Source organism: Thunnus maccoyii, chromosome 13, assembly GCF_910596095.1.
Source record: "Thunnus maccoyii chromosome 13, fThuMac1.1, whole genome shotgun sequence".
In the NCBI taxonomy this organism is placed as follows: Eukaryota; Metazoa; Chordata; class Actinopteri; order Scombriformes; family Scombridae; genus Thunnus; species Thunnus maccoyii.
The window spans coordinates 11,048,905-11,063,670 of NC_056545.1; the positions used below are offsets into that span (position 1 = coordinate 11,048,905).

At 39.4% G+C, this 14,766-nt stretch overlaps 2 protein-coding genes across 13 annotated transcripts in view; one reads left to right on the plus strand and one right to left on the minus strand.

Moving 5' to 3' along the window:
* Window positions 1-445: 445 nt before the first annotated feature.
* skp1 (S-phase kinase-associated protein 1) lies at window positions 446-7,167 on the plus strand. The gene is made up of 6 exons (XM_042432369.1): window positions 446-593; window positions 1,327-1,426; window positions 2,956-3,029; window positions 3,769-3,912; window positions 6,055-6,195; window positions 6,432-7,167. The coding sequence occupies exons 2-6, from the start codon at window positions 1,330-1,332 to the stop codon at window positions 6,465-6,467; spliced, it is 492 nt and encodes a 163-aa protein (XP_042288303.1). The 5' UTR covers window positions 446-593; window positions 1,327-1,329; the 3' UTR covers window positions 6,468-7,167.
* Window positions 7,168-9,296: 2,129 nt separating this feature from the next.
* The window catches only part of tcf7 (transcription factor 7), a 112,189-nt gene continuing 106,719 nt past the window's right edge, over window positions 9,297-14,766 (minus strand). For 6 of the 12 annotated variants that reach the window (XM_042430196.1, XM_042430197.1, XM_042430191.1 and 3 more), the window contains 2 exons: window positions 13,680-13,752; window positions 9,297-10,150 (listed from right to left, as the gene is read on the minus strand). In XM_042430196.1, the coding sequence (XP_042286130.1) occupies window positions 9,772-10,150; window positions 13,680-13,752 (452 nt within the window). In that variant the 3' untranslated portion in view covers window positions 9,297-9,771. Of the gene's footprint in view, window positions 10,175-13,679; window positions 13,753-14,766 lie in introns of all 12 variants that reach the window. The other 6 variants (XM_042430201.1, XM_042430202.1, XM_042430198.1 and 3 more) reach the window with 5 other exon arrangements.

Here is a 14,766-nt window from a genome sequence, read left to right on the forward strand (position 1 = left end):
CCCTCTTCCACAAAGTGATCATATACAGAATATCTATCTATCTATCTATCTATCTATCTATCTATCTATCTATCTATCTATCTATCTATGTTCATGTAAAGATTTTAAACAAAAAAGCAGGCATTCATAGTTTTTACAGTCTTTGAATTAGAGGAAAATCGAACTGAATCAATGTGAAATGTCAAAACCAGGAAAACTTTTTTTTTTTACCTGTAAAATTGCTTTTATGAATATTAAATTTAGCCAATAAAATTAAAATATTTGTAATATAGGCTACAGCTGGTAACTCAATTTAAAGTTATCTTCAGTATTTAAAACAGTACATGTTTCGAAAGTAATAATATTTAATATTGATCAATATGGCTGTTGGTAAAGATAAACGTTATTCTAAAGGGCGCAGTACCCCCCTCCCCTCCTCTCCCCTCCCTCCTCCAGCATCGACAAAGCGATCGTCAGCCTCCGGACAGCAGGCTCAGGTCGATCCAGAGACTTCCAGCGACTGCTCGGTAGCTCCGCGTCTGTCAGGCCCTGCTGCTGCTGTTGACTACAGAGGAATATTTCACCTCTGGATTTGAGTAAAAACAACATTCACGGTACGTAGCTTCGCAAAGAGGAATGTGCTTTTTTACATTTTTGTTCATATGACGGGAAATTGGGGTCATGTCGATTCTTTTTTACAACGTGTTTACATCTTTACCTTGAATAGCCTGAATGCGGTTGCTAGGAGGCCTCGCTGTCAGCGGAAGGTGCTAGCGTAAGAGGCTAGCATTGTGCATGGTAATGCTAGCTTCGGTGTTAGCGTACTATTTAAGCAACAGTAGAGGGTTGTTTTGGTTGCAAAAACACACAAGCAACAAATTATAGCCAGCATTCAACACACTGAACATGTTCTTATGCATTAACGAGCACCTCTTTAAATCAAGTTTACAAAGCAAACCAATAGCATGCTAGCTACTTGGTTAGCTTCATTGGTTAGCTTGGAGAGAGCGCTAATGCTGACCACTTGTCGATTGAGTTGATCTCGCTAATAACAGTATTAAAATATCCTCACACTTGCACCATGCTTTTTGTTAATACTGCAGTTAAATATTAATGGCGTGAACCTATAGCTGTCTATAGTGATATAACAGACAAGTTGTTAACTAGCCATCACGTCAATTAGCTAGCTGTAGCGTTAGCAGTAAGCCTACGTAGAATTAACGCTTCAGGTAGTGTCCGCTTTTAATGTGTGTTTACTCTGTTGGCTCATGATTGTGTACAGATTTGTTAATGTAGCGTTGTTGTCATTGAAATGTGTTGTTAATTATGTATTATTTCACTCCACAGATAATGCCCACAATAAAACTACAGAGTTCAGATGGGGAAATCTTCGAGGTGGACGTTGAAATAGCCAAACAGTCTGTCACCATCAAGACAATGTTAGAAGGTATAACTTGCAAATCATCACAAAGTCCATTATGTGACCTCACAGCATGACTCAAAGCACAGGTTCACATTTATTCAAGTCTGTCTTAAAACTATTGACGGGTGCCCAACCCAGATGAACATTGAAACTGGTTTTTCTTGCCATAATTATTCCTCCTGTTCATACTGGCCATTAGAAGGTCCCTTCATAACGCACTTACAATGTAAGTGATGGGAGACAAAATCCACAAGCCTCCTCCAAATTAGTCAAATCAAGTTGATATTTTTCAACATTATAATCTTTTTAGTGCCAAAGTCCCTCTTTCTGGTACTATACTCTCACTGCAGCTCAACAGGGAAACACAAAGAGGGAATTTGATGCTTAAAAGACTGTAAGGCTACGTTCAGACTGCAGGCAAAAGTGGCCCAAATGAAATTTTTTTGGCTCATATGTGACTTGGATTTTTTTTTTCCATAACAGTGTGAACAGCACAAATCACATAGAATCTGGTATTATAATTATAGAATTTGGGCCAATTTCATATGTGGTCCCAAATCAGATACACGTCTGATTGTATTTTATTTATTTATTTATTTATTTTTTGCAATGCGACTTCAATCTGAACAACTTGGCTGAACTGAATGTCTTGCGGTGAGACGCTGACAGATGTAGTTGAAAGTCGCTCTTGACATCCTGAAATTTTGGATGAAATCTGTTTTTGTGAAGCCATTCATGTCACGATCTCACCACTCTTGGCTCCGACTGTGCATCCACACACACTTCCGTACAGAAGTAGCAGCCATTGCTTCACAAAAATCCATAATTAAAAATTTGGCTCTCTTTCTCCTCATCCTCATAATCATCTACTCACAAAATCTCTGGCATCCACTGCACATCAACTCATAAATGAAACCATAAACACCGACTTCAGTGGTGTTTGTGTTTACTTCCGTACGACAGCCTGCTGCTTGTGACGTCTTTGTCATTGTTCTTTTGCAAATGTGGGTCAGTTCAGGACTTTGACCAGTTCACACTGGGATCTGATATCGACCACATTTAAAAAATAATGTGAACAGCCAAACAAAAGAATCAGATCTAAGCAATAAATCTGAATTGAGCACTAAGGCTTGCAGTGTGAATGTAGGATAACTTTGGCAGATATCCTATAGATATGACTAACTCAGACTGTTGAAGCCTCATTTGAGCTTCAGATAAACTTTTAAATGTGTTTTTTTTCCACAAAATGACTGTGCAAACACACTGTGGATTTTGGCCCCCATCACATACTTTGAAAGCATATTTGAAGGGGATTTTAATAGCCCGTATGAACAGGAGGAATGATTACAACGATGAAATCTCTTTCATTGTTTATGAAAGAGGTTTGTTTTAAGACAGACATGGAAAAAATTGTGAAGCCCTCCTTTTTAAATGTTAAATCTGTTTGTTGTTTTTTTTTCTTCCCCCTTGTACCAGTTAAACAGTTATACATTTATTAAGAATTGCACTTTTTGTTCAGACTCTTTTTCTGATATTTCTTGATTCTTGGACAGATTTGGGAATGGATGATGAAGGAGATGATGACCCAGTTCCCCTCCCTAATGTTAACGCTGCCATCCTCAAGAAGGTACAGAAAGCACACACACACACACACACACACACACACACATACATGCACACACCTGTAATAATCATCAGTGTAACAGAAGATGAAGGTTGTTTTTGTTGATGTGGTGACAATAGAATTCACTTCAGTTTCATTAAACAGCACATTGAGGGCTGAAATATGTTTAGATATTGATGAGTTTCCAATATTTCTAATAGTTCCTTGTTGATATAAATAGGATGGACAAAATATCAGAAAAACATCCAAGTTTCAACTGGGGCTGTTGTATTAAACTGTTTTAGTTTTATTGTATTTTTTTTACTGCTCATTTATCACATGCAGAAGCACAAGCTACTTGTTTGTCCCCTTTTTGCCGTTGCTAAATTGTTTGCCAGTCCGTCTAATCAATCACTATCTAATCACATTACTGGGAGCAGGAGGTTGTGTCCTTCAAGTTCATGCTCGAGCTGTGGTTATTTTAAAACGAGAAGGGTTTCAAGATTCTTCTACTCATGATCCAGAACTTATGCTGATTAATCGGCATCATTTCATAAACATATTGCTAAAATCAAAGTTTACAAGGCACACAGAGATACCAGACAGAGCAACCATTCTGTTGTGGTTTTGAAATCTTTGTGTTCCAGTCTGAAAATGCAGTGCTGATGGATGTCATACATGTTTGACCGGTTGTGACCTCTGTAAAGTGTTGTCTTGGTTAAAGTTGTGTGTGTGTGTGTGTGTATGTGTGTGTTTCTCTCAGGTGATTCAGTGGTGCACTCATCACAAAGATGATCCTCCTCCTCCTGAGGATGATGAGAACAAGGAGAAGAGGACGGATGACATTCCTGTATGGGACCAGGAGTTCCTCAAAGTGGACCAAGGCACCTTGTTTGAACTCATTCTGGTAAATACTTCAGTTTACAATATCTCCCATTTACATTCCTTTGACGTACATTATTTCCCTGGAGGTTTGACACTAAATTGAACCACAACCAACCCTCAACCCTCAACCACAACCCTCACCTGATCTTTAACTAAAACCTTAACTTTTAATGATTAACACAGGAGTTACCACAATGTTAATTTGTAAACAGGATTTTGTCCTCACTGCATTATTTGTACAGTACAGATGCCCAGTTGGAGAGTGTGTGCCAACCAGTGAGATATTCAAATAAAATGTTAAGTTTAGTTTGGAACTAAAACCTAAAACCCTAAAAGTAGAAGCTTAGTAGAAACAATAACGTTCTGTTGTTTTTTTTATCTATTCAAATTTTGATTGCATTTTAACTCTTGTAAATGAGTCTCAGTGCTGCCATGTTGAACATTATGATAAATCCGAACAACCACATGATGAATACAAGATACGGTATCATTTGAGTGTCATGAAAATGTAAAATACAGGTTTATTAATAGTGACTTTAAAGATACTCCTTTGTTCATTTTAAGTACATTGCTTCTGTCTGTTAGCCGGCTGTTACTGCAGTCTGGGGTCAAAACCTTTCAGATAGATCATACAAAATATCTGCAAGCAGAGATCAAATTATTAGCTGTTTAAAGAAAAATTAGTTCAGGTGGCCACCCAGTAACCCCTGGCATACTTGAACTGGGTCTCTGGAGCCCTGATCCCAGGTTACCCCTGAAGTTGTTTACTGTGTAAGGAAGCATCATGTGTCAGTAACTCATGTAACACCATTGAAAACCTTGCGGTTTTCTATAATTTAATACATTCACTATGATATACTCACACATATATAAAGTATTGTCATCCACTTTTAAAACTAAATGTCTGTTTTTACTGTGTGACCTTTCTGTCAAGTGGTCTGTTTATTTCATTCGCCGCTGTGGCAGAACACTGAGCGTTTTCATTTGGTTAACACAGTTACAAAAGTTGCTTAGCAACAACTGAAAGATTGGTGGTTTGGGCAACTGCCATAGAAGAAGCAGGGATGTGAAGAGATTGTTTTAAGGTGAAAAACCACAGGAGTGATCTTGGACTTAAGCCAGGCAGAGCCTGTGAAAGGTAACCTAAGCAGTGCCTGGGAGAGATTGGGAAATAGGTGTGGGCTTCCAGGAAGTGAAATACAAGTCGGTGTGTCCATCACTTTAGTTTATTAGCCCCCCTCTGGCTGTGTGTGTGTGTGTGTGTGTTTACATGCACAAAGCAAGAGGATGCTAAAGAGAGCACGAGTGTCGAAGTAGCTCAGCAGTGGCACAAGCAAGGTTCAGTGTTTACTGGGTCACAGCAGAGTGGAGTTGACTTGTTTTTTATTTTTTCAGTCTTGTGTATAAGCTCTGATGGCTTAGAGATGTAGAGATAAGACTGGAATTAATTTCACTATATTGATAATTGCAAATGTATGAAAAGTCATCAGTGACCTGCGTTTCACTGTTATGTCACATCAGACAAAACTCTTCATATTTATACAGTATACCAACTTTAAATCTCTTTTTGTCGATAAATGATAATAATGTATAATCAATAAAAATCTCAGATGTATGTCAATCTGCATATATTTGAATTTTCCTCCATTCAGTTTGTGTGTCAGACTCTAGTGGGAGAATTGCAGCCCCGTCATTTATTTCAGTGGGACGACTGCGGAGGACTCCGCTGTTAAAAAACAAAACAAAACACAATGCAGGGTCGTCTGAGCTACCGAGATAATGTGATGTCATCTGGCAAGTTGCTGCATTGGCCAAAAAAATGCATACAAACTCACATTCCTGATAGATGACTTTTAATTTACCTCATGAAAATAAAACACTACACAGCTGTTTCTAATACTACTGAGTGTCTTATAAGCCTCACTGCTACCTGAAACAACATGACCCCACTAATGTGGCCCCTTGTGTCAATAATTGGGCTGTTTTTTTTGCTCTGAACGTCCAGTAACATGCTTTTTAGCTCTCAGACAGCCAGAACAAAACACTGGTAGCTCCTCAGTCAGTCCACGAGTCCTCACAATTTATTTTTCACTGCTGTCGCTCTCCGCTCCTCCTCCTCCTCCTCCTCCTCCTCCTCATGTCATGTGTTGTGTTTTCTGTTTAGGCCGCCAACTATTTGGACATCAAAGGCCTGTTAGACGTCACCTGCAAGACGGTGGCCAACATGATCAAAGGCAAAACCCCCGAGGAGATCAGGAAGACATTCAACATCAAAAATGATTTCACAGAGGAGGAAGAAGCCCAGGTAATTATTCCATCCGTCTTCTGTCTGTCAGAGAACAAAGTCTTATGAGTTAAGAAAAAATAATCAGTTTGGAAGGAAGGAAAAGCCAAAAATGAACCTTTTTTTTTTAATCCTGTATGACTGTTGTGGTGATTTATAACAAATGAATCGACTCCAGGGAGGAATCGCAGTTTTAACAGTCGCCCTCCACACATTTCTTTGGATCTCATCCCGTTTTTGTGTCTCCTCTTCCACAGGTACGCAAAGAGAACCAGTGGTGTGAAGAGAAGTAAATAGGAAGATCCTGCCAACACTAACACACTGAAAAGGATTGTCCCTGCTAACTGGTTGCACTGGCGTTGTTCATACTTGTTAATATTTACATTTAGTATATTTAGAGCCACATTCCCCCCTTCCCACCCATCCCTCGATTTCTGTATACCAATAGCATGATCATTTTAACTTGCCTGTGTGGTGTCATTAATTTAAATAAAGCTCTTTTTTTTTTGTTTCCACACACTCATGTTGTGTATTCACATAAAATAAATAGTCCCGGATTCATGGCTTTGTAACCTCAAAGATTAGAAGACACTCCTTTCATTTCATATTTCCCCCTATTATTAATTGCTATGGTTGTCTTTTTTACTGGACGTGTTTTCTTTTAGGTTAATTGATTGAATAAAATGGCTTTTTTGACAATGGAAATGAGAGGGTGAATATTTTATTTTTGCTCTGTAAATGCATCTGTTCTGTGGAACCGTTATGAGAGGATGGGGTTGTTTTAAATGAAAAGTGACGTCTGAGGTGGAAAGAATTTTTTTTTTTTTCCTTTTTCCTTTGCAGTCCTTTGGACTTAAAGTACTTGTGTGTTGTCACACAGCGTTGGGTAACCCCATTCCTAATTCATGTATTGAATAGGAAAACTTCTCAGATAAGCTGATGAGCTTTTTGGATGATCAAACATTGAAGGAGTAAATAAAATGTATAAAAAGGCTGGTGTCTGTCATTTTTGGTTTTGAAGCTGTCAGGTGTCGATTTACTTATGTACAAACTCATTTGTCTCACTTGAATCATACTTACCACATACCACAGTAGACATGGATAAGATATTTAAACCACTTTTAATACATCAAACAAAAAAAACAAGTAATACATCAGTGGCGTTTGAGGCGTAAAAAATACAAAAAGACATCTTTGAATTGTGCCCACTACTGACGTGAACATCCTCGAATTTGAAAACAAGCTATTTCTAGCACAAGAGCTCTCTCTGCTGGAGGAAAACAATTTTGCTGTACAAAAGTTCAACCTACAGTTTGTCCACGGCGTTGTAAGCTGAGTTTAAAGCTGCAAGCAGAACAGCAAATTTAAAGCCTTTCTTTTTTTCTTTCTTTTTTTTTTTTTTTTTTTTTAAAAGTCAAAATGTATTTTTGTTACATCTATGTTGGAACATGCACAGATTGAGAACATTAGATATCATTTGAACGCTGCTGCAGTAACACTTGACCCAAAAATCAAAGTAAAAATCTGCACAAGAGGACAAACGCAAAATGTATTGCTTTCAGAAATGGTAGAAACTAACAATCTTTTTTTTTTGTTGTTTTTTTTTTTTGTCTTCGCTATTTTTTTTTTGTTTGTGTTTTTTTTTTTTTTTACATAAAAACATATAAAAGTTTAATTATAATAGGGAATTCCAACATATATAAAACTTTACAACACACTGTTATATAATAGTACCCATTTGGTCTCAGATTAGTTTACAGAGCTGCAAAATGTTTCAGTCAAAGGAAAAACAGCCAAGAGACTAAAAAAAAAAAAAAAATCCCTCATCTCTCTCTGAGGGTTTCCCCACCAGCAAAACATCTGACCTTAAAAAAAACCCCAAAAAAAACACAAGATTCATACAAAAATACCAAAAAAATGAGGAGGAAATGTAAAAATGTAACGGTTGATATAGCAAGAGACTTGACAGCCTGAAAGTGCCTAAAAGAAATAATGTAACGTGATTTGGAAATACGACGTCATATAATTCTGAGTTTGTTTTTTTTTTAACCGGCTGTAAATATTTTTTGTCGAAGGAGCTGCGCAGGTAGATATAAAAATGTTTGAAAATGGAACGATACTGAAGTCTGCTCAGAAAATGTCAGTTTAAAAAAAAAGTAAAAAAAAAAAAAGTGAATGAGTCCCTCTAGTCAGAGCTGACGTTCTGCTGGTCGGGCTGGCTGCTTGTTGGTCCCCTCTTATGGTTTTAATGGTTTGGTCTGAGTGACAGTAATGGATGCTGGACAGTGTTTGTGAAAGCTGTGTTAGCGATGCTGTATGTGGAGGAGGAAAGAGCATGATGGTCTTTGTTACTATGGACCCCCAAATTTGGTGAAAAGTGTATGTGTGAACTCTTAGAATTTATCTCTGTACGGCATTTTTTTTTTTTTTAGTTTTTAGTTCATCTGACAAGGAACTCATTTGCAAAACATTTTGATTGTCATGGAGCTGAAAGCGCAGGGTTGGCTGCACCAAAAAAAAAAAAAAAAAAAAAAAAAAAGCAGGAGCTGAAGACTTTTTTTTTTTTATTTGTAAAAATAATTTCTCAGAGGCAGAAGTAAACGCATGACTTGAATTTAACTGCAGCAGATGGAGCTAATGAACCAGATTGACTCTCCTCCAGCGCAGGTCTGCCTCTGTATTACCAGAACTCTGTGTGGTCTGGAGCTGGATCCTCTGAAGGATTCAGCTCAACAAAGTGGATCCTTCAGTGGATCTTGCAGGCCAGACTAAGCCAGTGCCTTCTCTTGTGAATGAGCCTCACAGACACAAATACTGTGCTGCATTCTGGTGCTCCTTGTCAACTTCTAAAATCAATAATTTCCATGTTCATTACCAAGGAGTTGTCCCTACATTGGACACCATCTGAAACAAACAGCAGGTAAATATGACATGTAGAGCTGCAACGATTGCCGTTTGTTCATCGATTCACTGTTTTTTCTCTGATTCCAACTTCTCAAATGTGAATATTTTTTACTTTTTTTAGTCCTTGATGATACTAAACTGAATATCTTTGGGTTACGGACTATTGCTCGGGACAAAAGAAGACAGTCGAGGACGTCACCTCTGGGAAACAGTGATCGATATTTTGTAGACTAAATGATTAATAGAGAAAATATTCAACAGATCATGAAAATAATTGTTAGTTGCAGCCCTAATGACGTGGTTCTGTGATATTTTCAGACTTTCAGGTTGACAAGGATCACCTGAATACTTAATTTAAGCAGTGAGCGTTGCGGAGAAGAAGGAAGAGGCCTTGTTGACCTGATAATGATGTATCTGGTCTAGATTAATGCAGACTTTGGGAGGATCCGGTCTCTGAACTGAGAGTATCTTTCTCTGGAACAAACCAGCAGGGTGGATGCTCGCTGTCACCTTCACTACACCACCCTGCCACCCTCAGTCACACCTGTTTTTTGTTTTTTTTTTTAAATCAGACAAAAGGACCACAGGTTATAGATGAATGTGAGAATGAAGGCATGTGAGGAAGATGATCTTCATGGCTCTGCAGGAAGCTGGAGGTGAACGGGGTCGGGGATGTCGAGTGGGCCGGCGCGATCACTGAGTCTCTGTTAGCACTTTGAGAGAAAGTCCTGCAGCCTTGGCGGCCGACAGCGCCGTCGTCGAGCTGTGTGTCTGCTTGCCGGACAGTTCCAGGTGTGTGTGGGTGTGTTTGCTTGCGGTCTGATGGAGGTCGCTGCGCTTGCCGGCAGACTGCTCCAGGGGTAAGCGTGTGTGCGTTGGCGGAGACAAAGGGAGGCGTGTTGATGGGGAGGTGGGCGCTGGGGAGCAGACCGGGGAGAGGGGGCGCTGCTGCTGGTACAGACGGTGGCGGGCGGGGGAAGGGGAGGGGGGAGAGTCTATAGCACTTAAATCTGAAGAAGTTGGGCTGGGGCAGCCTCCTCCTTGAAGGTAGCGAATGCACTTCTTTTTCCTCCTAAGGACAGTCAGAGAGAGTTATCTGTGAATAAAGTGTGGATGGTAAACGTCAGCAAGCTTCAGTAGGGATGCATCATTCACACTGAGGTCATCAGCAATGAACAGGGAGACATGGTCATAATGAACAACAGAGAAGTATTAGTGTCAGTCTACATATATCTGAATATGAGGAATTAAATTACAAAAATTTAATTGCTATTGTGCTAAATAAGTGCACTTCTAAGTTACTATATTTTAAAAATATGAGTAACAACGTTCTTCCATTGGTGTCAATCTGAAGTAACATTTTAGAGCTTTGCTTTAAAGGAATATGAGTAGTAATTTTTGGAAATACAGTTATTCGCTTTCTTCCAGAGAGTTAGATGAGAAGATTGATTAGTATTGCTAAGCATGGAGCTGGAGCCAGGAGGAGATTAGCTTAGCTTAGCATAAACACTGGAATGAGGGGGAAACAGCTAGCCTAGCTATATACAAATTAAAAAATTCCACCACGAACATGTTGGAAGCTCACTGGTCCACACATATCTCATTAGTTTGATATGTACACAAAGTAAATGTGACAAGTGCGGTGACTTTCTGGAGTCTTGTTACCGTGAGGTTGCCGGGTAACATGTGGAGATGGATAAACTGTCCCTAAATAAATAGTTACACTACATAACTTGTGTGTTCCCATTAAACACAAATGAGATATAATGTGGAAATTAGTGAGCTTCAGAGGTGTTGGTTAGAAGGTGTATTTGTGAACTAGACAGAGTCAGACTACCAGTTTCCCTCCGTATCCAGACTTTATGCTAAGCTAAGCTAAGCTAAGCTAAACTAAGCTAAGCTAAGCTAACGGCCTCCTGGCATGAACTCTACGGTTTACACAGAAACATGAGTGGTATTGATCTTCTCATCTAACTCGTGGCAAGACAGTGAATAATAATTTCCTGAAATGTCAAACTATTTCTTTAATAAGAAAGAACTTAAATTTATGTTGGTAAATGGAAATATCACTGTATAGGTTGAATGATTTGACGTTTGAGAGCAGGGAATACCACTAAACTTTATAATTAATATACTATATTACAGTTATTTTTTATGTAGTACTACAAGTGTTAGGGTTAAATAACGAACGCCTAATGGAGTTGACAGCATCCTTTAACATTATATTTATAGAAACTGCATCATACAGTCAGGTGTTTCAGTTTTTCATCAGCTCCATGTGCTTTATTCTCCTGATCTGGACCAAACATATTGCATCTGTTTAATAAGCAGCAGTGACTGTGCTTTGTTAGGTGTTGTACTTAAAAGCAGACTTGTGTACCGCTGAGTGCAGCATCAAAGCAGTTAACAGGATCCCATGATCATTACCAGAATATGATATGAGTCACCAGGTTTAACCGCAAGGAAAGGCGCTAGGCCATATTTAGAGAGGGAAAGGGAGGAAGAGTGCAATAGAAAGTGATTTCTAAATGTCAGAGTTCACCATCAAAAGGCGCCTGTTACCACATCGCATGAATGGAGAAAGTTGAAAGCAGATGGGCATGAGAACGGCGTCAAAATGCAAAGCTGCAGGGAGAGTGTGTGTGTTGAGCTGTGGTGATAAGGATTTGCTCTAACCACATTCAACCCCCTTTGTTGTCTCAAACCGAAACACACATAAGCACGCACACACACACACACACACACACACATATATACACACGGACTCCATTTCCATGACGTGATGGTGGGGAAGACGACGGGGTTGCTACAGTGCTGTGGTGGTAGAAGCTTTTTCTGCAGAACCACACAGATTCCAGACTCCTGCAGCGACACTGACGACTGTTGTGTACTGTAATTCCCGCCGTGACTGAAACAGGGCAGTCTGACGTGGTGACAGGCCTGCTTCTCATGATTCATATCGTACTGTTACCATTTTCTGCTTATTACAGAGAACAGGAACAGAGATTTGGTTGTCTCGATGTTGTAAAAAAGATCATGAAAAACACTCGGATCAGTGTCGCAGCTGTTGATCACTAAATTAATACTAAACTTTGTAAACCAAGTTTCCTGTTGAAGTTTTATAGCTTGTAACTTATTATTATTCCAGCTGGCTCAGACTAACCCTGTGCTTAAAGTGGGGAAACTGGGAAATTCCCAGCTTTAGTTCATAATTACAGGATAGCAAAGAGAGAAACACGGCTGCTAGCAATATCTAATGATGCATCACTTTTCAATTTGGCAACCGAGAGTTTAAATATTTTGTTAAGTCAAGATAAGTTGAACCTTTCCAGCACAGTGGTTGCGAATTAGTTTTAATTTCCAGTTATTATGTAAGCGATAATACCCGACAAGTTGTAATGGCTTCACGTTGGGTGGTTCTTTGCCCCCGCAGAACTCGAGCCCTGTAACTTGAAAGGCTCTTTTCTTCCCCCCTTGTAGGAATTTCTGACTTTTAGTTTATGGCTTAAACTCATGAAAATTCATAAATCTGCCAGAAAGTGTTCGGAGATGCCAGGAAACAAAATAAAAAGGCTTCATTTTTCAGCAGTATTGATTTAAAATCTGTAATAAATAAGGTAAAAAAAAAAGAAAGAGTGAGGAAGCAGAGAAACATTTGGATGTTTTTCTTTTTGATATCAATCCGCAATCACCAGCTAACCACTCTGACATTTTATCAAGTGGTATTCCCTTTCAACCACATTAACTTTACAGGGCCTGTATGATGTAATGCATTATAACAGCGGTGTAAAGCCCGAACCACCTGTGACCTTTCAGACGAAACATCACAGGAGAAAATGAACTTTTGGTCACATGCGGTGCTTCGTCTTAAGTTCAAGGAATGGTTGTTTGGGCGTGACCTTTGACCCTGGAACAATAATCCCTTCATAGTGTTAAGCCTGATTCTACTGATTTAAAAATCAGCACAGAAGCAGATTACTCTGCATGAGTAGCTTTTATTTATCTGTTTCACCTGTGAAAATGTCTCTAATTGAATTAATTCAAACTGAAATTACTTCAAGATGACTAAAGCCGCCTTCAACGTCTATAGATGGTGAATGTTTGATACTACATTAACTGCTATATTCCACTAAGTAAACACTCCCTCCATCACATATTTGCAGTCCAATTCCCATTGTTTCACATTCAAATTTAGTAATTTATAATTGCATATTAATGGCAATAAAGCTTCTCTGTGCAGAGCGGCGAGTTAGTGACAGGAGGGCATGCAGAGCTCAGACTGGATTCTCAATCATTCTTTGGAGGCGGAGCTCCTCTTAAAGGAGACGTAATCTCATTGGTTGAGTTAATCATCTGTGAGTAAGACCAATGAAAAGGTGGGAAGGTGAGAGGAACCTTAAAATGATGGCGCTGAGTGAACTTGACCAGACTGATGAGATTATAACTACCTCTAGAGCAGCTCCGCCTCTGAGAAATGTTTGAATAACTACGACAGTGAGATGGTTAGATGTGAGGAGAGGTGAGGGGTTTGTTGGACGGCAGCAGTGCGGGGTGCTATGGAGTGGGGGGGGGGGGGTTGGGGGTGGATGTTTGGTACACACCTGCAGGGACCGCACCAGTCCGTTTGTTGGTTGAGGCCGAAGCGAGCCCGGCATTTCTTAGGAGAGCCCGGGTCTGAGCACAATGCACAGCATGCACAAAACAAGGAGGAGGAAAAGCAACAATAGAGAGGAGCAGAAGAAGAAGAAGAAGAGGAAACAGGTTAGAGAGGGCGAGGGCAAAGAAGAACAGAAGGAAGGGGAAGAAAGAGAAACAAGAGCTTGTCATGACAGGAAAAAAAAAGCACCAACAGGGCTGTCCGTTCAGAGAAAGCAATCAAGTCAAACTGTTAGTAGCAGTTACAGCACAGCAAAACATCAACAATCACCAGAATAACCACTCAGCACAGACACAGACTTTGTTAAACAAGTCATACATCCTGGAAACAAGCTGTTAAGACGTACAGAGAGATACAGACAGAGAGAGCAGCCGTGCTGTGACGCTCTGTTAGTACAGGATTTTAAAAGCTCTTCAGTTTCTGGTAAAGACACCATTATGAACGGCTTTTTCTTTTGGAGGTCAGCGGTCCCGAAATCCAGAAATACATATTCCTGCGTCTCTGTTTGAGGCTGGAGTGATTTGGAAAATATATAGTTGAAAATTCTGGCAAGTTCCAGATTTGTTTGATAGATTTTTCATCAGCTGCATTTTTAAATGAAGGATTACATTAGTGATTAACATCTGTGGCTCATTAATCAGCTGCTTTGCTACCAGCTGACTACAAACATCCATATTTTAGTACCGATCTCTTACATGAAATACCAGAGCAAAACATTTGCATCATTTAAGCTTTTGGAAAAGCAACAAGTTATTTTCTCACTTTTGATGCTACCTGCTAATGCTAACTGATGTCACTCCAGCATGAGCGTTCACATATAGTAAGTCTACTCTACTCAAGACCTGTGGAGTCTTTTCCATCATTTTTTTTGTTGTTTTGTGCAAAAATGTATTCAAAAACTGAGCTGATGTGAAGCTAATATGAGACTGCAGTCATCTAAATTAGTCAAATAAAGTGGATATCTTCCAAAGTTCTTTTTTTTTTCTGTTTCTCTGGGCAGTGTTTCCTTGCTGAGCTGCAGTGGAAGGATT